The sequence below is a fragment of the Siphateles boraxobius genome, unplaced genomic scaffold (genome assembly GCF_051911475.1).
Source record: "Siphateles boraxobius isolate OS27281-9 unplaced genomic scaffold, OSU_SipBor_1 77, whole genome shotgun sequence".
In the NCBI taxonomy this organism is placed as follows: Eukaryota; Metazoa; Chordata; class Actinopteri; order Cypriniformes; family Leuciscidae; genus Siphateles; species Siphateles boraxobius.
Genome location: NW_027509205.1, coordinates 19,693,301 through 19,717,590, shown reverse-complemented (window position 1 = coordinate 19,717,590; position 24,290 = coordinate 19,693,301). Strand labels below are relative to the sequence as shown.

At 43.0% G+C, this 24,290-nt stretch overlaps 2 protein-coding genes across 2 annotated transcripts in view; one reads left to right on the top strand and one right to left on the bottom strand.

Moving 5' to 3' along the window:
• The window catches only part of slc1a7b (solute carrier family 1 member 7b), a 97,282-nt gene extending 90,019 nt beyond the window's left edge, over nucleotides 1–7,263 (bottom strand). The window contains exons 1-2 of the mRNA XM_077218605.1: nucleotides 7,036–7,263; nucleotides 5,796–5,959 (exon numbers count right to left, since the gene is read on the bottom strand). The gene's annotated coding sequence lies outside the window, so the exon portion shown is untranslated. The remainder of the gene's footprint in view (nucleotides 1–5,795; nucleotides 5,960–7,035) is intronic.
• The window catches only part of LOC143725827 (protein shisa-like-2A), a 43,373-nt gene continuing 26,113 nt past the window's right edge, over nucleotides 7,031–24,290 (top strand). The window contains exon 1 of the mRNA XM_077218620.1: nucleotides 7,031–7,352. Coding sequence (XP_077074735.1) covers nucleotides 7,171–7,352 — 182 coding nt within the window. The 5' untranslated portion in view covers nucleotides 7,031–7,170. The remainder of the gene's footprint in view (nucleotides 7,353–24,290) is intronic.

Here is a 24,290-nt window from a genome sequence, read left to right as displayed (position 1 = left end):
ATTTTAAAATTGTGCTGATGACTTGTATCTAGCTTTTAGTAAATAAAATTCATGACAGCAGAACTATTATCTGTCATTCTAGCAGAGAATTTTGAATGATGGACAATGACTCAGAATAAACTGAGTATGTGAGGAGGTTGTTGATCACCAAAGCTAATACTCCAGCTAAGAGGCTTAGTTTGGCCAGAGTGGCGAGTAGGAAACCAATTCTCAAAATTACCTAATTTTTCTCTTGTTCATTTTAACACTATGATAATAACATGCCTTTAGGACAATAGAGAGTGACAGGAAAATTTGTGATTATTCAATTTCTTTGAACTGCAAAAATGGCCAGAGTGGCGAGTAGGAAACCAATTCTCAAAATTACCTAATATTTATCTGGTTCATTTTAACACTATGATAATAACATGACTCAGGACAATAGAGATTGACAGGAAAACTTGTGATTGTTCAATTTCTTTGAATTGCAAAAATCTCCCTTCCTGTCATTCCAGTTCAATATCCTATGGGCGTGGCCAATTCAATTAATTTAGAAATTTACCCAACCTTGTAGAGCACTACAGGAATATATGCATTAACCACTACGTTTTCTTGTTTAGGAATATATGAATTAACCACAACGTTTTCTTAAAGGAGCTGTATGTAAGAAATTTATTTCAATTAATCATAAAATGGCCCTGATATGTCACTAGACATTAAGAAAGCATGTTAATTTCAAATACTTATATCACTGACAACAGTAGTCCGGCCAGGATATTGTCATTTAAAAAGTGAAGTTGCAGCCCTCAACTGATGTTGATGTTGTCATGTTGTGTTTTGGTCTGATGCGCCACCCTCCACCTATCTACCAATCACGAAGGCAGTAGTGTTGCGGCATCCGGGTTGCCAGCTCTGCTAGTTACCACAGCTGCAGCTACAAACGTGTCGGAATCGGATAAATAAAAATGTCTAACGTTGCGAAACGAACAAAAAAAACTCGACATGAATCCGAAATACTTTGTGACAAAGTCCGAAATTAAACAAGGATATGTAAAGGAGATGCCTTTCAAAGATGGAGACGGTTGAAAACGGAGAAGAATTTGAAGACAGACGCCAACGTTGCTAATTTTCTCCTGGACAGGTAAGATTCATTTATGTTTGGCTAACTTGTACTTGATCTAAATGGACATTTCAAATATTCATGACAGACGAACAAAGTTATGCATGTTCGTGCAAAGTAACGTTACGTTAATTCATATGGAGGAGGTGGGTCATCGAATTGAAAAGGTAAGGAATTGTTTGGGTAATAAAAACGGCGAGTCGTCATTAACGTACTAACATTAGCAATGCATTATCAGAGCCCGTTTCTCTGCTGAGACGCTGAGGAAAACAACATTAGCACGCCCATTATTGTTTATCATGCAAGTTCTACAGCCAAAAATAATAGAATGACACGTAATCTTTCACATCACATATTTTAGCGTTATGGACGTGTACTGCAGGGTAAGTTAAAAAATACAGCTGGTCGCTTTCAGTTATGGCGTCAGCTAAATGAATTGCTTTATCTTTGATATTGGTTACACACAGTGACAGACACCTACCGTTACAAGTTAGACTAACAGCTACTGTTCTAACAATGTACTGTCACATAGGAGCGTACATCTTTACAATTATATGTGACCAGTCACGGAAACTAGGGACACAAGTCGGTTCTGGGGCATTTTGAGTTATTCATAGATTCTGAGAGTGTAATATCCAAGCTTTCCAACGATGTGTAACATGTGGAAATCTGATAATATTTTGAGAAGTTGTGGCCATTTTAAAGTAGGCACTTAAAAAAGCTCAAAGAGGAGAAAACGAGCTAAAGATTGTGCAGTTCTCACCTGTCTCTGCTGCTGGGGGTGACAATAGGGCTCATTTACATCTCATTTAGATAAGCCATACCCCCTGTAAAGCTCCTCCATGTGCTTTACAGCTTTTTTTACACTTCGAATGAGTGCACTTCTGCCGCACTAGGCGAAAAACAATTGTGCTGCCCCTCTATTTGCAACGTACCAGCAACAACACACAAAGACCAATAATGCCATATAGCCTGCATATAACGCGAAACCAGCAACAACACATAAAGACCAATATGCCATATACATATAACGCAAAACCAGCAACAACACACAAAGACCAATATGCCATATAGCCTGCATATAACGCAAAACCAGCAACAACACACAAAGGCCAATATGCCATATACATACAGTATAACGCAAAACCAGCAACAACACACAAAGACCAATATGCCATATACATATAACGCAAAACCAACAACAACAAACAAAGACCAATAAGCCATAGGCCTACATATCTATAGCGCAAATAGTACGCAACGCTCGTGTGCCCAAAATGTCAACAATATTAAAGTTTATGTAGGAGGCAAATGCCTGCTGGCATTTTTCTTTAAGCAGTCATTTCTGCAATTTTCCAAATAATCACATTTCACCTCCTCAAATTACTGTTGCAAATCTCTTTACACCACTTTCTTATGTGCGTATACACACACAAATGAAATGTCCGCAAGCACATTATATCATCAGCAGGTTCAGCATCTTAAATAACGACTAAAGAGCAAATGAAGCTTAACTTACATTTCAGAAACACGCACGGCAGGCCTTCATCGCAGCAGCAAAGGTCTTAACTGCATCCTCTATTTCGATTCTCCGTCACATATGAAACAGCCAGCCACCGCTGTCAGCGAGCCGAGCCGCCGTATTGAAGCACTGAGGGCGAGCGCGCTGCGCCCATACCTCCGGTTCAGTTTCCCGAGCCCACGAAGTGCGGCGAAAACATTTTCGGTGTAACTGCCAGACGGTTCATCTCGTCTGCGACAATCTTTGCGGCATCCATCTTCATTGAATTTTGATATCAGAGAGAGCTGGCCAGAGCACAGCATAATAAGTAGCCATGTGGTTGACTTGGAGGGCGGGGGCAAAAGCGCCGGGTTATTCAGTATGGAAATACACACAGACAATGACACGCCACGCCCCTACTGCATGCTAGAATCTCCGAAAACAAGCCGATTTCAACCTCAAAATGTAAGCTTTTAAATATACCAATACTGCTATCTCAAACATGGAGAGGCTTCTTCGTGATTTCAATTAACAGATTCTCCAAAAAATTGAAAATCACCAATTTTGAAAAAAAACTCTTCTTTCTCATTTTGCTCGAAAGTTGTGCTGCCGACTTGTGTCCCTGGTTTCTGTGACGGGTCACATATTTGGCTAATCGCCATAAGTAAATTTTTGCAATACATAATTACTTTGCAAAACATCTCTCATTTGAAGCATAAACATAAGTAACAGAAAAAGCTTCTTGTAGCAGCCCTCGTTCCTGCTATATCCTGCAGCCTATCTGGCAACCTCGAGTCAGGGAGGAGGGAGAGGGGACACACCGCTCTACAGTAATTTGAAAGTGATTGCAGTACCAGTTTTGGCCACATTCTTACATACGGCTCCTTTAAGGGAGACTCTTTTTAAGTCATCTGAAACCAGCTTCAGCTGTCATCTGGAAAAAATGGCACTGATGTCAATATCAAGGTAGTTTCATCATACATAATCGACAATCCAACCACTTAACTATTGGACATTCTCATACTATAAGCATATAAAAGAATTCATAAGTTTAAGACTTTTTCATAAAAGCATGAAACTTGCACAGTTTGCAGCCCAGAACATTTTCAGAAATGAAGCCATCGCAAAAATGTCTTGTGGTGGCCATTTTGCATTCCGCCATAACCAAATTATGTATTTTTTATTATAGCTACTGAACCAAACATGCTAACACAGAAAATGTGATGTCCACTCATATGTTCTGATTACATTTGCTTGTCAAATCTCAGAGTTCAACGCGGGATTTGCAAAACCCTTGCTTCTTGAAAGATGAGTTACTCTGAATCATGTTTGGTTCAGGAGATATGATACATATGGTATAATTTTTTTATGATACAAAAAAAAATACGACAGTATATTTTTAAGAGTGTACCTTGGACTTTCCAAATGGTATACGGGTTCAACATTAGCAACTAATACATTAGGAGGATTAGGTTTAGGAAACACTACACAAATAAAAAAGACTTGACTACAGTCATTGCATTAACAGTTTTTTTTAAAGGTCATTTAAAGATCCTACAGTGAGATCTTTGTAGGGTTGTAGAGCACAGGGCTAAAATATAATGGTCATTTGGATGTTCAGCATTGCTGCCAAGATTGTGCCTTCAAAATGTCCTTTCAAATAAAATGAATGAGGCAGAAAGCTGAAATGTTTTTTCCTTTCTCCTGCTGAGTCTATCCAACACAGTTCTTCAGACGAGATTAAAAGGCACTTTCGATTTTTGAGACAAGAGCTTGTACAGGCATGAATCAGTACAAACAGAGATTGACCACCAGGTAAAATCATCAACTTCAATCACTCCACTTACTGGCTCTTCCGCTTTGTTTTGTCTTCACCTCTTACCATACTTTTAATTCTTTTCTCTTCCTTTTTGCTTAGCTTAACTCTCCTGGACTTTGTGTGCCTTCGCTGACCCACATGCCTTTTCTTACTCCATGTTCTTTAGATTGGATACATCCAACAGCACAGCTGAATCATTAGATGGAGTACAACCAATAGAGCTCAGGCAGGTCCAGGTCCATGGGAAAAATATCTAGTCAGCCAGCATGCATTAATGACACAAATCAGTATGTTACATTTCAGATAGACGTCTGCTTGCTGGCACGTGCATAGATAGACCTCAAGTGGTCCTCAAGCACCTGCCCTTTTGGTCTCTGACTAGATAAGTGTCCTTTTTTAAGTCACAAGTGCATTTTTAGTTTATTTTAAATGTATTTTATTTATACAAATTTGCCCAATGGCATCAATTCTCAATTAAGTATTGTGCCTACATCCCTTGTCATGACCACCATGCAGTGTTCCAGCTTGGTAACAATATTGTTTACCCTAAGCTTTGCATTGTTTGTCACTGCTGTTAAATTAAACATAGAGTCAGCCTAACTAGGCAATAGCCCTACATAAACAACAAAAAAGCAAGTCTGGCGTAAACTTGCGTCGTGCAGAGTGGAAAATGACACCAAAATTAATAAAAATGTCAGCAAAATTCAAGATAGGAATTTTCCTGCGTGAAATTTTGTTTTTTATGTTTACATATCATGTGATATAGTTGAGCAATATCACACGGGCAGAAGTCCTGTTTTCCCCGAATATCACTATTGCACAATAGCACTATTGCAAATGTAATTTTTTTAATTTTTTCATTGTAATACAACAGTTCAGTAAACAATAAATAAGTTATTAATTTAACATTTTAAACACAATAATGTGTTGTTGTTTTTTTGCTGTTTTTCACAAACGAAAATAGTTCTGAACAAAGCAAACCTCCCTGCATGAGTAGTGTTTTGTTTTTATTGCATAAGCCGATTTGAACAAATCAGTGAATGTATATTATTATTTGACTTTCTAATTAAGATTTGCCACCACCTACTGGCGGTTTCAGTTTCATATAAAAGTTTTTTTTACATTATTCCTGCATCTGTAATTGCAGTGTTATATATCTAAATAATACAATTATAATAATAGCAATAATAAATAGTAATTTCTGTCAGTAATGCACATTACTTTTGCTCATTTACCAATTCCAGCATAATGCCTACAACAGACATATTTATGTAAAGAAATATGAAAGTAATTTAAAGGTGTTTTATAGTGTGAAACTAACTTATATTTATGTGTTTTCTATAGTAATTATGAGAGGATTGCCCTTTTTTCCTCACCTGAACACCTGCTATGTTTGCTTGCATAGCTGATAATGGGTATCATTGCTGACTTGAACCTGGACTCATTTTCCTCTGGACCGAAGTGTTGAAGCTGAACTCTGAGGCATGTTGTGTTACTGTGGCAACGCTGCATCAGCTTTAGCAATCTGGATGCTTTAAAGCTGGTAGAGCACACATATTTATGTTGTGGAAAAAAATGCAGCATTAATATTCTTTGATAAAAAAATAAAAAACATACTCCACCATTTCAGCACAAAATCCTTTGTCTTCATTCGCAAACCACCCGAAATCCAAATTAACCAGGTGGTAGCCTACTTGCGCTGGTACAAAGTGAGGCTGTGAGTATTTAAAGGTGCACTATGGGTTAAGATGACAAAATATATAACAAAATTAATTTATTGAGCAAGTAAATAAAAATCATTGTTAAAAAAAACTGAATCATTGAAAAATGCACTTTAACTACTGACATGTAGAAAATGAAAACTCACATAAGTTTCTTCTATGATAACTTCTCAATGCATCAACGGTAGAGAGCGCCACCAAACATCCAAACAATTTGAAAATGTTCTTCTCTTTATAAATATATAATTAAATGTGGTTCTGCGAGCATGCAGCAGAGCATATGAGGACATTAATTGTTATATTATGAGAGAATAGTGTGGTGTGTATGGAAACTTCAAGGACATTCATTCTTGTGCTGATGAGTTTCTCTAGAGCAGCTCAAACGTGTCTCTATTGGAAAATATTTATTTAGATCAGAATTAGGCTATACTATAAAATATGTTGTAAATATTTCATAATAATAACAACATAAAGACGTGTTCTTAACACATAGAGTTCTTAATTTACATATTGTCTATCTATCTTTACATCTATTTTTATCTATCTATCTATCTATCTATCTATCTATCTATCTATCTTATCTTTACATCTATTTTATATATCTAGGCCTGTCTTTAGATGTCTATCTATCTAACAAGTTTGTAGTCATTACAACGAAACTTAAGATATAATGGATAAGAGGAGATGAAAGACAGAAAGTGAGAGTGGATAGAAAAGAGAGACAAGGTGATTGATTGAATTTGTGTGTGTGTGTGTGTGTGTGTGTGTGTGTGTGGTGTGTGTGGTGTGTGTGTGTGTGTGTGTGTGTGTGTGTGTGTGTGTGTGTGTGTGTGTGTGTGTGTGTGAGAGAGAGAGAGAGAGAGAGAGAGAGAGAGAGAGAGAGAGAGAGTCTCACGTTCAGATGTTCGCGCGTCTTTGACAGTCGTCACATCACTGTTTATAATCTGACTGGAGTATCTCTCACACGGCTAATGAAAAGAGTCTTCAGGCTTTAACAAGTGGCCAGTTGAGGGTTCGAGTCGCAGGCAGCATGGACGCGGATTGCACGGGATATTACAACGCGGAAAGCGTGTTTGTCAGCGGCTTCACTTGCCCCAAACCCGACAGCGACGCGCGCGCGATATTCTGCTGCGGGTTCAATGACGTCAAATACTGCTGCGACGATCCCAACAGCTTTTTCCCATATGAATATGGGTACATGTGGTGGCTTAGGTAAGACCATATTTTGTGAAACAACAATTTGTTATGGATGCCTAATTTTATATTATGTAGTAGCCATGGTTGGCTAACTTGACAATGACAACTTTGTAGTCAGCACTATCATAAAAACGTAAACATGAGAGAAATGACAAAGTTTGATGTTCTGTGATATTGTGTGAAATTATGGTTATTACCGTACATTTGTCTAAAACAACACTCTCTGATTCTGTCTTTACCAAAACAACAACTTAATGGGAATTTTCAAATAGTCTACAAAATGTATGTTGTCCATACATTGAAATTTACTCATGACCTTCAGAACCTTTCATTGTTTTGTTAAACACATGCTTTTCCATTCTCCAAAAGTGGTTATTTATACTGTTAAGCTAAATGAAAGTATAGTAAAAAAAAAAAAAAAAAAAAAAAACTTTTATAATATCTCCAATAACTTGTAAATCTGATTTGTATGTTTTGCCATCATCCACAGCATGTTTCCCAAGTGTCAAATGGTTATTTCAGACAAGATTTTCCGGGAAAAATTACTGAATAATGAGTCTTGTTCTGTTCATTGTAAATGGCTATCATGATTTTAGAAGCCATGGGATAAAGTACATAATTCATATTGACATTAAAGTGATTTCTTGTTTTTTTTGTTTAGATATTGATATTCTGCAAAACATTTGTGTTACACAAAAGGAGGATAATCATACATGTTGAAAGACATATTTTTTGAGTGAATGTACCCTTTAAATCAAACAATATCAAGGACAAACTAGTTTATTGTTATATCTCTCCAATATTGTTAAAGAAATAAAATGCGTTGGTTTCAGGAGCCATGATGCATACAAAACAGATTTTCAAAAGAAAAACATTGTTCTCTTACGAGAGGTTCTCTCGTATTGCGTAAGCTAGCTTACGCTATGGGTGAAGTCATCTTTGCTCGAGATATTGAAGCCAAAAAGTATCCTTAATTTTGTATTTATTGTTAACGCAGAGCAGTAGCCAGCAGACCTAGATCAGGGCATATTGCATGCTCATTGGCTGCCCTGCGGCAACTGCTATAGCCTACCACTGAGCCTTGCGTGTGACGTCACGTCCAATGAGGGCGCTTCGCGCCGCCAAAATGGGGGTGGCTTAGTGTATAAAACCCAGGTTCGTAGGCTGCGTCACTGATTTCATAATCTTTAGCGAAGCTCTCCGCATCGCTGGACTCTGAGAGAAGCCTTCCGCCGTTTAATCCAGTGACTAGCAAGCAGAGTAAAGTGGCTGAAGAAGCCGACTGTCTTCGCCACCTTCAGCCATCCGTGCCTGCTACGCCATCCGGCGTGTATCCTTTTGTACTCTGCAAACTGTGTGTGTTCGCCGCTGCGGCACTCCCTCTCTCTCACTAAAAGAGAGTGAGCTTTTGTTGCAAAATGCCTCACCTTTCTTGCGGCTCGTGTAGAGCCCCGCTCAGCGCAGGAGACCGCCAAGTGATTTGTGCTCTCTGCCTGGGACCAGACCATGCACCCCTCGCCCTGGATGCAGGCGGCTGCGAGAATTGTGAAGCGCTTCCGCTGTCAACCCTGTGGGCTCGACTCGAGGCTTTCACACAGAACGCTGTCACTCCACCCTCTGGGCCACGCAGGAAGAAGCGCCGTGCTCAGAGGATGCCGGAGCCTGTGGCCACAGTGAAGTGCTAGCCGGAACGTTTCCCGCCAGCCGCACTCTCTCCTTCTCCGGTCCTCCGGGACGCGCAGCTGACGGCTTAGGGGATTAAGCTGAAGGAGGCCACACAGTGGACAGCTGTTCCATCCTGGCGTCGGACAGCGAGGAGTGGTCGAGTTCACATCACTCCGCCTCCTCATCCGTCCAGGAATCCAGCTGGACTCGGGCAGGTGTGGACGCCGAAATTAATGCGCCTCCTTTTCCAAGGCCGTCGACCAACTCGGCCTCGATTGGTCACCGCTGAAGGAGCCCGCCCCCAAAAGGCTCGACGGCTGTTTTCTGCACAGCCGCCGCCCCCCGCCCGTTTCCAGATCTGCACCATTTCTGCCAGAGCTGCATTCTGAGCTGTCAAAATCGTGGAACGCACCATTCTCCGTGAGGCTCCACTCTAATGTCTCCTCAACGCTCTCCCGAGTAGACGGCGCCGCCGAGAAGGGATACACCTCTATCCCCAGAGTGGAAGAGGCGGGCAAAGGTGCGCTGCGACCGCCTCTTCCACTCTAGGGATAGAGGTGTATCCCTTCTCGGCGGCGCCTTCTACTCGGGAGAGCGAGATGGCGCTCAAAGTCTGCCCTCCCGTCCAAAGCCTGCAGGACCACCTCAGCCCTTGTTGGCCGCGCTTTCGCTGCCCCGGGACAAGCTGCTTCCGCCCTGCACTCGATGGCCGTGCTGCAAATCCTTCAGGCTGATCTCCTGCGTGAGTGGGATGAGAAAAGCAAGGACCCGGCCGCCATTACAGATTTGAGGAGCGCGACGGATCTCTCCCTTCGCGCTACGATATCTGCAGCACAGGCGATGGGCAGATGCATGGCCTCGCTCACCGTCACAGAGAGGCATCTCTGGCTGACGCTGGCTGACTTGGGGAGGCTGAGCGGTCCGTGTTCCTCGACATGCCGCTCTCCCCTTCCGGTCTCTTCAGCCCAGCGGTGAACGGGATCGTCGACCGCTTCTCCGAAGTGCAGAAGACCACACAGGCCATGAACCTTTTCCTGCCGCGATGCGCTAGCTCTTCTGCAAGCCACCCACGTGAGCCGCCTGCACGACACGCTAGCCAGCGCCCAGCCCAGCCTCCGCAGCGTCGACAGAGCGCCCGCCCTAGATCACGCTCCTCCGGACGCCGGCTGCCTCCCCCCCGGGGACCCCGGCCCAAGGTTGTGCTGAAGCCCGAGCAGGGAAAGTCCTCCTAGCAACGTGTTATGTCCCAGGTCTAGGGTCCAAGAGAATAACATAAAAATAAAGTTGTTACACCTGGACTTCTTGTTTCTTTCTTTTTATTGCTCGGAAACAAGTTGTTCAAATTGTTATGATCAGCACAAGACATCAAAAGGAAGCAAATCAATTTCAGAGTTGGGTCAAAGCCAAAATAATAAACAAAATAGAGTCTACCTTCTTTTTAGGGTAAATATTATACTGTCAAAGAAAAACGTTTAAACAAAATACAGATACTAAACTGACTCCCTTACAAGCCAAAAACAAGAGAAAATGTAATTCACAACAAAGAAAAAAAAGTGGCAGCCCAACCCCTACAGCTTCCGTGCTGAAACGTAGTGACCTTAGCAATAATTATAATAACGAGCAAAAACACTCGGCCACGTTGAGTGTTAAAAAAAAGAAACCGTGTACAGAAAACTTTACAAATGAAATAGGAAAGTAACAAACAAATAAAGTGAGAGGAAAATAAATAACAGTATTTGTAACAATCACTACACGTTAGACCTCTTTCCAACAACAACAGTTTCAACGCCACTACGGACTTAAATCTTTTTCCAACAACAACAGTTTCAAACACAGCGCATTGAACAACATTCCAATCTCTCTTCCGGATCCACGTCTCTTCCTTTTTTAAAAGACGCGCAGTTCCATCCTGACCAACCACGGGGCACACTACCGACACGTTCAATTAGGGCGGTGCAACCTGCGGGAGCGAGAGAGAGAGAGAGATACACACCATACCCAACATGTCTCATCATAACACCCCCACCCATAAAAGTCAAAATCCCATTTTGACAAAAACATCAACAAAACTTTTCACACCCTAGAAAGTGCATCAGCGATAACATTTTCTGTACCCTTCTTGTGGCGTATGTCAATGTTAAAATCCTGAACCACCAAAGACCATCGCATTAGCCTTTGATTGGAGTTGGCCATACGCAGGAGGAAGACTAAGGGGTTGTGGTCGGTGTAAACAGTTATAGGTAGCGAACTACCACCAACATAAACCTCAAACTGCTGAAGGGCAAGAAGTAATGCTAAGGCCTCTTTTTCAATGGTGCTATAACGTTGCTGTGTTTTAGAAAACTTTTTTGAATAATAACACACAGGGTGGTCTATTCTAGCTTCACTTTCTTGCAATAAAACTGCATCTGCTCCCAACCCACTGGCATCCACCTCGAGTTTGAACGGTCGTGAAAAGTCGGGGGCAGAGAGGACTGGAGCACTACACAGGAGGTCTTTGGCAGCATTAAAGGCGACATCACACTCATGACTCCAAATAAAAGCTTTGGTTCCACTTAATAAATCTGTCAGAGGGGACACAACAGAGGAGAAATTTTTGCAAAATCCTCGATAATACCCCACCATACCTAAAAAACGGCGCAACTCTCTTTTACACTTGGGCATGGGGAAACTTACAATCGCCTCAACTTTAGCATTAACAGGGCGCACCTGTCCCTGTCCGACCTGTTTTCCCAGGTAAGTGACCACTGCTTTTCCGAACTCGCATTTTTTTAAATTCACCGTCAATGATGCTTTTGCCAGACGAGCAAACACTTCACGTAGTGTTTTCAGGTGATCACTCCATGTGTGGGAATAAATGACCAGATCATCCAGATATGCTTCGCAATTTGCCACACCAGACAATACCTTCTGCATCAACCTCTGAAAGGTTGCGGGAGCGTTTCGCATTCCAAGTGCCATTACAGTATATTGCAGGAAATTATCTGGTGTTGCAAATGCGGAGATATCGGAGGCACGCTGTTGTGTAAGTGGCACTTGCCAGTAACCCTTTAATAGGTCTAACTTGGTTACAAAGGAGGCGGCACCAATGCGATCTATACAATCCTCCATCCTAGGTAACGGGAAAGAGTCTGGTTTGGTGACACTATTCACCTTTCTGTAATCAGTACAGAATCTATTCGAACCATCAGGCTTCGGCACCAGAAGACATGGCGAACTCCATCGACTCGAACTGGGTACGGCCAGTCCATGTTTTAGCAGATAATCTACTTCATTCCTCATCTCCTCTCTCTTCGATGGATTTGCACGATATGGATGCTGCTTAATTGGTGATGATTTTAAAATTTCAATATCATGAAACAGAACGTTGGTCTTGGAGGGACTGTCTGAAAACAGAGAAGAGAATTTGTGAATCAACGAAACAACCTCCCTACGCTGGGACTGTGGGAGATAAGACAAGTGATCCTCTATGTTTTGCAATAATTCAGAGTTAGACAGTTTAGCGGTGATTGCCATAGTTTCAGTGGCAACCAACTCGTCATCCTCAGAGACGGCACCAGGTGGCAGAGGAGTAACTGTCATTAACGGTGCCACAACAGCAGGGGGTTTACCAGTTTCTCGATTCACATAAGCTTTAATCATGTTAACATGACAAACACTGCTTTTTTTTCTACGCTCAGGAGTATGAATCAGATAATTTATCTCACTTAATTTCCTTTCCACGACTTAGGGCCCCGAAAACTTAGCTTGAAGGGCAGAGCCAGGAAGTGGAAGAAGAGCGAGCACTAAATCTCCCGGCTGAAAATTTCGAGCCACACATTTCTTATCAAAATGCTCTTTCATCTGTTTTTGCTTCGAAGTTAAATTTGATTTGGCAATTTCCAACACACGATTTAAGCGCTCACGCATTTTAGTCACATACTCACATACCGTCAAAGGAGATTTTTTTTTCCATTAACAACTGTTCTCTTAACAGTTTTAGAGGCCCACGCACGGTATGTCCGAAAACTAATTCAGCGGGACTAAATCTTAAAAATTCCTGCACTGTCTCGCGAACAGCAAACAACAACATCGGCAGACCTTCATCCCAGTCCTTCCCAGTTTCCACGCAAAACGCACGCAGCATGGATTTGAGGGTCTGGTGGAAACGTTTGAGGGCACCCTGAGATTCGGGATGATAGGCGCTTGAAAGTTGATGTTTAACTGCCAGTTCACGAAGAACCTGGGAGAACAGTGTGGAAGTAAAATTAGAACCCTGGTCGGTTTGAATAATTTTTGGTAAACCAAATGTAGAGCAAAATTTAATTAACTCTTTAACCACTATTTTAGCCCTTATACTACGTATGGGAATGGCCTCTGGAAAGCGCGTTGCGGCACACATGATCGTGAGTAAATATTGATGACCCGATTTAGATTTTGGCAAAGGTCCCACACAATCAATAATGATGCGCTCAAATGGTTCGCCTATTACTGGGATCGGATGTAGGGGAGCGGGAGGTACAGTTTGATTTGGCTTCCCGGCTAACTGACAAACATGGCACGACCGACAGTGAGCTACAACATCAGATTTTAGACCAGGCCAGAAAAAACATCGCAAAACACGATTATATGTTTTTAGAATTCCCAAATGACCAGAGAGGACATGGTCATGAGCGAGACCCAGTATTTGCGAACGGTAACCGATGGGAACAACCACTTGACGAACACTGTCGCCATCTTCCCATTTTCTCATCAAAACGTCATTTTCAAAAAAATAAGTTACCTTTTTACTAGGAACTTTCGTCTTGTCGGTCACAGCCGCAACACATGACGCTAACGACGGGTCAGATTTCTGCGCAGCAGCCAAAGGCGACCGACCCATCTGCAAGGAGGCAATAAGTCGTTTCCCAAAATAAAATCAACTCCTTCCACGGGCAGTTCATTGCAGACTCCAACGCACACATTACCGGATATAATATCTGTTTGGAGATAGACATTATGTAGGGGAACTTTTACACAGCCTATTCCTATTCCTCGCAAAATTACATCGGAACCCGTGTATGTTTCAAGTGACAAAGGCAGAGTGCCAGATAGCATAAGACTCTGTGCAGCCCCCGTATCTCGTAACACAGACAGTGATTTGAATACCTCCTCACGGCTATATGCCACCCACCCCTGCAACATAAACGGTTCAAATAGTGTTGTATTTTTATCTGGTGACACCACTTTTTCCAAAGTTTGTACCAAACCTACACCTTTAGGCTTAGTTGCTGCATTTTTTTTTTCCATGCTTCACAATCTGCAATTAGGTGACCAGCATCAAGGCAATAGAAACAGACCCTGTTTTCCCCTGGGCGGTACTGGCACCAGCACCAGCACCCCTACGACCTCCAAAAGATCCTCCTTTCACAGGCTTAAAAGCACCCCCTGACCCCTTTACCTGCCCTTCAGCACCATGGACAGCAAACTTATCATATCGCATTAGAGGAGAAAAAACTGTTCGGTGTGTCAACACAAACTCGTCAGCCAGAAACGCGGCTGCTGAAAGTGACATGACTTTTTGTTCATTCAAGTGTACAACTAGATTTTCAGAAACACAGCTCTTGAAATCTTCCAATAAAACCAACTCCCTCAAAGCTTCGAAAGTAGTGGTTTTATTTGCTGCACACCGCTTGTCAAAAAGAGCCTGTTTGTCTCTGGCAAATTCCACAAAGGTTTGTTTATCCGCTTTCTTATGGGCTCTAAATCTTTGTCTATATGCCTCAGGCACTAACTCATAAGCACGAAGAACAGACTGCTTCACCACATCGTAATTAAGACTCTGTTCTACCGGCAGCGCAGAGCAAACCTCTTGTGCCTTGCCAGTTAGCTTACATTGCAGTAGAAGAGCCCACATCTCTTTCGGCCACTGCAAGGCAGCTGCAACACGTTCAAAAGCTGTAAAATAACTGTCCACTTCAGCTTCGCGAAAAGGAGGTACTAAATTAAAGTTTTTGCTCACATCAAACCCAGGCGACGCAATCGCCAGCGCAGCTGCAACGGGACTGGAGGAGACTGGTATAGGGCCAACAGTAGGCAACTGAGCAAATGAGGGAGAAACAGGGGAATTCTCTTGCGAGCTCCTAGTCGGGTGAGACCGGCCGTGATCACGCTGAAACCGTTCCCTTTCCATCTCAAGCTCCAGTTCCCTTAGCCTAAGCCTTTTTGCCTCACTCTCCTCCCGTTTAATTTCCAATTCTACCTCTTTCGCTCTGAACATTAACAGCGGGTCCGAATGAGGTACAAACAGAGCACTACTGGGTGGCGTGAATATTGGATATCTAGACGGTGCGGGCGAGAGTGGTGCAGATGCAGGTTTCTCGTCGATCTCCGTCGGCGTAGAAGCTTTTGCCTCTATACCACTCATTCCCGACTCATCAGGCAATATCCGCTGCATAATCAATTCCTGGTGCAATACTTTTTTTACTTCCTTCTTAGAAGCACTATGCGGTACCACAATTTTAAAAAATTCGGCAATTTTAAACAGATCGTCCTTACGACAGCGATTAAACTGTTCCGTGCTTGGAGATAGTGTAAAGGCGATCAAATCAAACTCCATATTAACACATTGTTCACTACACCCCCTCCACACCAAAAGGAAAGCAGTCAAACAAAAAATCAATTGGAATAACTTACCAATTGCGCAGCCACAAGAAGGGTTCCTGGATACATTTTTGTGAACGAGCCCCCAATTTATGTTATGTCCCAGGTCTAGGGTCCAAGAGAATAACATAAAAATTAAGTTGTTACACCTGGACTTCTTGTTTCTTTCTTTTTATTGCTCGGAAACAAGTTGTTCAAATTGGTATGATCAGCACAAGACATCAAAAGGAAGCAAATTAATTTCAGAGTTGGGTCAAAGCCAAAATAATAAACAAAATAGAGTCTACCTTCTTTTTAGGGTAAATATTATACTGTCAAAGAAAAACGTTTAAACAAAATACAGATACTAAACTGACTCCCTTACTAGCCAAAACCAAGAGAAAATGTAATTCACAACAAAGAAAAAAAAGTGGAAGCCCAACCCCTACAGCTTCCGTGCTGAAACGTAGTGACATTAACAATAATTATAATAACGAGCAAAAACACTCGGCCACGTTGAGTGTTAAAAAAAAGAAACCTTGTACAGAAAACTTTACAAATGAAATAGGAAAGTAACAAACAAATAAAGTGAGAGGAAAATAAATAACATTATTTGTAACCATCACTACACGTTAGACCTCTTTTCAACAACAACAGTTTCAACGCCACTACGGACTTAAAACCTTTTTCCAACAACAACAGTTTCAAACACAGCGCATTGAACAACATTCCAATCTCTCTTCCGGATCCACGTCTCTTCCTTTTTTAAAAGACGCGCAGTTCCATCCTGACCAACCACGGGGCACACTACCGACACGTTCAATTAGGGCGGTGCAACCTGTGGGAGCGAGAGAGAGAGAGTGAGAGAGAGAGAGAGAGAGAGAGAGAGAGATACACACCATACCTAACATGTCTCATCATAACAAACGCCAGTGAGGAAAAGACACGCTGGTCTCGCTGCGGCCGGACCACCGTCAAAGCATCTCGTCCTGTCAGTCCCCTCAGTGAAGGCTACTGCAGGCATACATATAGCAGACAACGAGTAGGCAACACAGCCCACTCAGCTGCACACAAACGCTGTTTTCACGGCGACCCAGAGAAATCTCAGAAAGAGTATAAATTCTGGCTATCCGGCTCACGCAGAGTGTTTTTTATGTGTAGAAAACGTGCCCACAAGTCAGTGCTCACCCCTACATGTAAACACTATGCCCCATGTATCTCACATGCTCACAGAGCCCACTCTCATAAAGCTAGCATATGCCGTTCGAGTGTTCGATGTAGAGAATGTGCCCACAAATCTGTGCTCACACCTACTCGCTGCACGCTCTGTTACACGGCAACGGCCTCACAGCGGCCATGTTATGAACCTAAGTCACGTGACCGCCCATGAGCGCTCACGCTTACTGACAAACACTTTGCCCGAGGGACTGATTTATCTCTCTCGATCTGAAAGATGCATACTTTCAGATCCCGATAGCCCCACGTCACAGGCTATTCTTGAGATTCGCCTTCGACGGTCGGGCATATCAATACACCGTCCAACCATTCGGCCTATCCTTAGCGCCCCGTACATTTATGAAGTGCATGGATATGGCTCTCGGCCCCTTGAGAGTGAAAGGGCTGCGAATTCTGAACTATTTGGACGATTGGCTGATTTTAGCCCAGTCAGAGATGGAACTGTCATCTCACAGAGCTGCGCTTCTCAGCCATCTGGAAAGCTTGGGTCTCACAGTGAACTGGACAAAGAGCTCATTACTGCCCACTCAGTCAGTTTCCTTCCTAGGAATAGAACTGGACTCTGTGGCTATGACGGCCCACTTATAGACACTGCGCGCGCGACAGCTAGCCCCGTTTTTCCAGAAAGGCAGCATTATACCTCTGAAGGCATTCCAGAGGATGCTAGGCTGTGCTTCAGCTGGGCCTGCTGCGTATGCGCCCGCTACAACGCTGGCTGAACACACCCAAGTGCCTCACCGGGCTTGGGTTTCAGGCCACAGACGAATCAGAGTGAATCAGAGCTGCGTTTCGGCTCTTCAGCCCTGGTAAGCGGCCGACTAGTAGCAGCGGGGAGTGACAATGGGGGCTGTTTCACACCGATTGGACATCTCGACGGACGCCTCCAACCTGGGTTGGGGCGCCGTTTTCAAAGGCAGACCGGCCTTTGGCCTGCGGTCAGACCAAGAGAAACGCTTCCGCATAAACTGTCTGGAAATGATAGCGGTCGAGAACGCACTCAAACGCTTCCTCCCGTTCATACAGGACCACCATGTACTGGTCCGCTCGGACAACATGTCTGTGGTGTCCTACATAAACCATCAGGTTGGCGTCAGATCCAGAAACCTCTGCCATCTGACGGAACGCCTTCTTATATGGTCTCAGGGCCGCCTGCGTTTGCTGAGAGCCGCACATGTGCCAGGCCACTTGAACGACGGTCCAGACAAACTGTCCAGGAACCACATTCCCCCAGGGGAATGGTCCCTGCATCCCCAAACAGTCCAGTTACTGTGGCGCCTCTTCGGCAAAGCAGAAGTCGACGTGTTTGCGTCAAAAGACAACGCTCATTGCCCGCTGTTCTTTTCAAAGAACGAGGATGCGCTGGCCCAAATCTGGCCCAGCCCACCACTTTATGCTTTCCCTCCGGTCTCTCTGTTACCACAGGTAATCAAGAGAATCAGGGAAACGCGCCACTCGGTGCTCCTTATAGCCCCGCGCTGGGAGAATCAAACTTGGTTCCAGGAGCTGATGCGGCTTTCCCACACAGCCCCTTGGCCGATTCCGGTGAGGAGAGACCTCCTCTCTCAAGCCCGCGGCTCAATCTGGCATCCCCATCCAGAGCGCTGGTCTCTGCATGCATGGTTGATCAACGGATAAACTTTGTACTGCCAGAGGGAGTGATGAACACGATTGCGTAATCCAGAGCTCCCTATACGAGGCGGCTTTACGCGTCTAAATGGTCGGTGTTCTCCAAATGGTGCGCTGATAGAGATCTAGACCCACGAATGTGTGGGGTCCCGGGGTTGTTTAGCTTCCTTCAGGAGCTGTTGGATAAGGGCAGGTCCCCATCCACGCTTAAAGTCTATGTGGCGGCCGTCGCAGCGTTCGCTGAGTCGACGCACGGCCAGTCAACAGGAAGGAACGAGCTCGTCATTCGCTCCCTTAGAGGAGCTAGACGGATGAATCCCCCGCGACCCCCTTCGGTTCCCATGTGGGATTTTTCGCTCGTCCTAGAGGCCCTGAAAGCTTTCCCGTTTGAACCATTAGACTCCGTGGACCTAAAGTACCTCTCGATCAAAACCGTTTTTCTGACAGCTCTGTCATCAGTTACACGTGTGGGGGATCTACACGTGCTATCTGTTAGTGCTGCGTGTTTTGAGTTCGGGCCAAATGACTCTAAAGTCACCCTCAAGCCAAGACATAGTTATGTCCCTAAAATATTGGGCACCCCCTTCAGAGCGCAGGTCATTTCTCTTTCGGCTCTGCCAGCGTCCGATAATGAGGGTGATGTGAATCGCCTCTGCCCCTTCAGGGCGCTGAGGATTTACATTACGCGCTCCGCCTCTTTCAGGCGCTTGGAACAGCTCTTTGTCTTGTTCGGTGGGCGCACCAAGGGTCTCGCCGCCGCGAAACAGAGCCTGTCCAGATGGATAGTGGAAACTATCACATCTGCTTATAAGTCTAAAGGTCTGCAATGCCCCTTGGGCATCAGGGCGCATTCCACCAGAGGCGTGGCCTCGTCGTGGGCTTGGTCCAGCGGAATTTCCATTCATGACATTTGTGAGGCGGCAGGCTGGGCCTCTCCGTCCACATTTGTTAGGTTTTATAACCTGGAAGTTCCCGCCTTGCAGGCTAGACTTCTGTCAGTGTGAGCTGTGTGTTTTTTCTGCCCAGATTATCATGCGCAGACTTCTCTCACGTGACGTTAACTCTCCTGGTTGAGCTGCACTATATGGTGAATAGTTATATGGACCGGTAACGTCTCTCTGTATACCCAATATGTGCTTGTAACATGTGCTGGCCCGCATTGCTGGCCACCTGTTCCCACTTATCCATGTTCCCCGCGAATCCCTGGGACTCATGAAGTGGAGGTTGGGCGCGCACGGTGTTGACAATGGGTTCCCGTAGCGTTAGCTAGCTTACGCAATACGAGAGAACCTCTCGTAAGAGAACAATACTCGGTTACTAACGTAACCTCGGTTCTCTCTAGAAGAGGAAACGAGTATTGCGTAACCTGACCGTGCAGGTGCCGCAAGCGTTTTTTCGCTTCAGTGACGAAACCAGTGACGCAGCCTACGAGCCTGGCTTTTTTACGCTAAGCCACCCCCATTTTGGTGGGCTATGACGCGTGAGGGCACGACGTCACGCGCAAGGCTCAGTGGTAGGCTGCAGCAGTTGCTGCAGGGCAGCCAATGAGCACACAATATGGCCTGCTCTAGGTCTGCTGGCTGCTGCACTGCGTTGACAATAAATAGAAAATTAAGGATAATTTTGGCTTAAATATCTCGAGCAAAGATGACTTTACCCATAGCGTAAGCTAGCTTACGCAATACTCGTTCCCTCTTCTAGAGAGAACCGAGGTTACGTTAGTAACCGAGTATCGTTTTTAAAGCAAATTTTTCAAAATGAACACTGAGCAGCAAAACAGATGAAAGTGTAACTGACAAACTAACATACTCTTATTTTCATTGAATGCATCTTGAATATAAGAGTGTTTTTCTTTTTTCCAAAATAATTTGTATTCTGCTTCTCAGGAAAATGTATTTAGTTTTAAGGATGTTTACAAATTTTTTCAACTGGAAAACAAGACAAAGATACTCATTTAGAACAGGATTTTCAGGCAATATGTTAACATAATTGGACATTGACAATTTTGTTAATCAACGAACATGTTTAATGGGTCCATTGATTGATCAGAAGGAGGGTTGAAGAAATTAAATCGTTTCCAGGAGCTGCAACCAAAAAGCAAAGACAAACTCTGTAAAAAAAATTAAAATGTAGACATGCTTATAAAGGAAAAAAGTAATGGCAAAATAGAATAAAATAACATGAGAAGCTGAGAATTTGGATTAAAACACAAATGCTTGTTTTGCTTCTCATAATAATCTTTAAGCATGTTTAGAACATTAAACTTTGTCCTTGAAATAGGACATTGACATACTATAAGCCAGGGAACAGGTTTAATTGTTGTCCTATCAGATTCATCAAGGTTCTTAATTGATAATTTGATCTGTCATTAACCTTAGCAAATAGCTTCAGTCAAGTGGTCTAATCACACTCTCAAGTCTTAACTAGCTAAATCTTGATTTGAAGAACACTTTCTGCACAGTCACTTAATAATGACCTTACAAGACTTGAAGTGACAGACACCATCATGGAAAATGCTATAGTTTTATGGCATTAATACCTGAGCTTTTATTGACTGATTAAGCTGTGATTAAATTTCTAATTAATTAATGCAAATTGTTGCACTTTTTGATGCAATCATATGTAATTAGAATAAAAAAACACCAATTCAAGATGAAAGAACTGCATCATTTGTGTACATTGTTCATAGATCTATTATTATGTAATTGTTGCAATAACTTAAAAGCTGCAATTTACATCAAGAATGGTTTAAATGTATGCATGTTTCTTGAATCTTCTCATTAATATGATGATAAGGACAACCTTTGCATTTATCATCAATATTCATGACTGAAGTTCAGTTAAATGCTTACTTGGGAATTCATGCAAATCACAAAACCTGGTTTTACAGGTGGCAGAACACCTTCCGTCAGGTGTTAAATATAACTATTGTAGTTTTATTGGATGCTCCTGGAGGAAAGTTTATTTTTGCTCAAAGGTTGCTTTTTCATAGCTCCCGAGAGTTAATGGAGTAGCCTAATCACTTATGTTTCAAGTGTCAATTTAATCTCTGGTTTGCCTCTCAAAGTTCCTTCATAGAATTAAAAGTGGAGAAAAATGGGACAATTCTTGACATACAGTAAGAGTATAGAACTATAAATTAATTTGAATAGCAGATCATTTGGTCTTGTGGAATTCGATACATTTTGAAGTTCATGCTGAGATATCTGATTGCAGATCTGAGATGGTTTGACATTATTTTGATCTCTTCTGAAACTCAAGAGGAGACGTGCAAGATACGTGTTTTTGCAGGAAAATATCTGAGAAGCTAATGTATCCATTTGCTCTCCATTTAACTTCATTGCTGTCTAGAAGAAACATCAGCAATAGTATAAAGAATGTCTGGGTTACTGGTGTAACCCTCGTTCCCTGAAGGAGGGAACGAAGACGTTATATACCTCCTTCCTTCCACAACTCTGAACCACCTCTGAACGGCTGGGATTCCTGTCTCGGCTCGCAGCAAAACCTGAAAGACAGAGTTGCTAGCTGGCTTATATACCCGTTTGTCTGGTAGGAGTGGCTCGGCATGCAAATCTCACTGGCCAATGTCCATTGGCTCATTTTGTTACTCCCCGAAGGTGATTGGGCTCCCAAATGAGACCCCAATACGTCAGTATTGACGTTACATTGATCGTGACTGACTGAATATGAATCTCATTTGTTTTTATAGTTTCCCACAGGATCCCATAGTTTAACAGTTAGACATGTCCATATCATCCTGGGCTTTCCCAAATGCATCTTAAACCTATGTAGAGAGGCCATTGTTACCAATGGTCTCTACAATTCATTTATTGGCTTATAATGCATTTGGGAAACACATTCCTGGTCAATACATCTAAACAAACACCTTGTTTTCAAAAAAAAAAAAAAATTGTATACGTTTTGTGTGAATATCACAAAACTTGTCAAGAACATGTTTATTTCAACACAAAATTAAAGCTGCAGTCCGTAGTTTTTCCTCTTTGTCGCCATCTCTGTTCGAAATCTGTAATTGCAGTTATTCATGGAATTATCAACTTTCCGTGGGTTGTGCCTCGGCACGGCATAGCTTGGATGAATCCAATGCTTTGTGGGGAATGTGTGGCTGTCAGTCGCCGCGCCAGTGTGGATACTGTCATTCACAATCACAGATTCTACTTTTTTGGAAGTATGACCAACATAACAATTTTCACCAGAAAATGTCATCTGAACAAGTAACATCCATTTTTGTTCTGAACAACTAAGGGGAATAAGCATTGCAGTAAATCGCGCTGATTAAATCGCTTATCGCTTATCATATCACGTCAAACCGTGCAAATTATACCGTATTTTCCGCACTATAAGGCGCACTTAAAAGCCTTTAACTTTCTCAAAAAACGACAGTGCGCCTTATAATCCGGGGCGCCTTATATATGGATCAATTGGTTAATTGGACCAATTGGTTAATAACGCTCTCGTGCCTGCTCACATGCGCTCACTCTTACTAACAGATATACGAACAGACACACTGTCCCCGGCACTACTCACGCGTCACAGAATGTTCATAAAGCGTTCACAGTAACCGGGTCGTCTCATTCAAAACAGCCAGCTGTTGCTGTCAGCGAGCCGCCGCACATGAATACTCGTATGAGTCAGGCTGCGATTGTAAGTTACGTGCCCGTCCCAGCGCGCTCACGCTTACTAATAAACGCCTCGCCTCCGGCGCCGCGCACTCGCTACATTCCCTTTAGCACATCTAGTGGATACATAACGCAAACCCAGTCAAACGTTTGACTGCAGTATTTTATGCGCCTTATAATCCGGTGCGCCATATATACAGTTAATGTTCTAAAATAGGTCATTCATTGAAGGTGCGCCTTATAATCCGGTGCGCCTTATAGTGCGGAAAATACGGTACTTTGTTCTCAAATTGTTAATGTTAACAACATAAGCATTGCGTGACTACATTTAATGCCCTTACGATATGTATCCTTGTTTTTGCACAGGCCGGTTGCAGTCTCTTTTTTTCAATAGCCACTCCGAAGTCTTTTGGGGTTGGCAACGGGTAAATGTCCAGTTGTCACTGGTGATTGTCGTTTGGACCTTTCTGGATCCGCCATCAAATTGATGTTTAATTATATCAAGTGCTGTGAGAAAAGGCTATAAATCTCCACCTCCAACATCCTCACACGCAATATAGCCTACTAGCCGAGACACCTTCACAGATGCGACGTAATGATGCAAAGACATGCTCGAATTTCCAGCGGAAATCCACCAGAACCACCGGAATTAAAAACATTATTACAAGCTAACCGTTTTGAATCGAGCTAAGGCAAGCAGATCGTTTAGAACACTGGCTGGTTATGAACTTACTCAAAAATTTATTTGGGATTATTTTTAACCCAAAAAAGTTACGGGCTGCAGCTTTAAATTAAAACACCAAGAAACCCCAACCCCCCTCAATTTTTCACGACTTTAATGCAAAATAGTCCCATTCTCCAATTGTCATGCATTTTCTTTTTGCCAAACATCAGCCTAATTTCTTTCTTTTTTTCTTTTGATTATGTGGTGAAACAGGGCCTGGACATGTTCTTGAAGGATATAGATGATAAATAATCCAAATGTTCCACTTTCTGTCACTGAGGGTCAATTAAAAGCTTCCCTAATGCCTACTGTAATGTACTTTGAATGCTATAATGATCTTCAGGTGATTAGGTCAAGCCGTCTTGCATCACTCTCACAAGGAACTCAGTTATGACTGTTTTTATCACATGCCACCATGACATGACATTTTACAGCTTGACATTTCAGAGAATTCTGTGGACAATC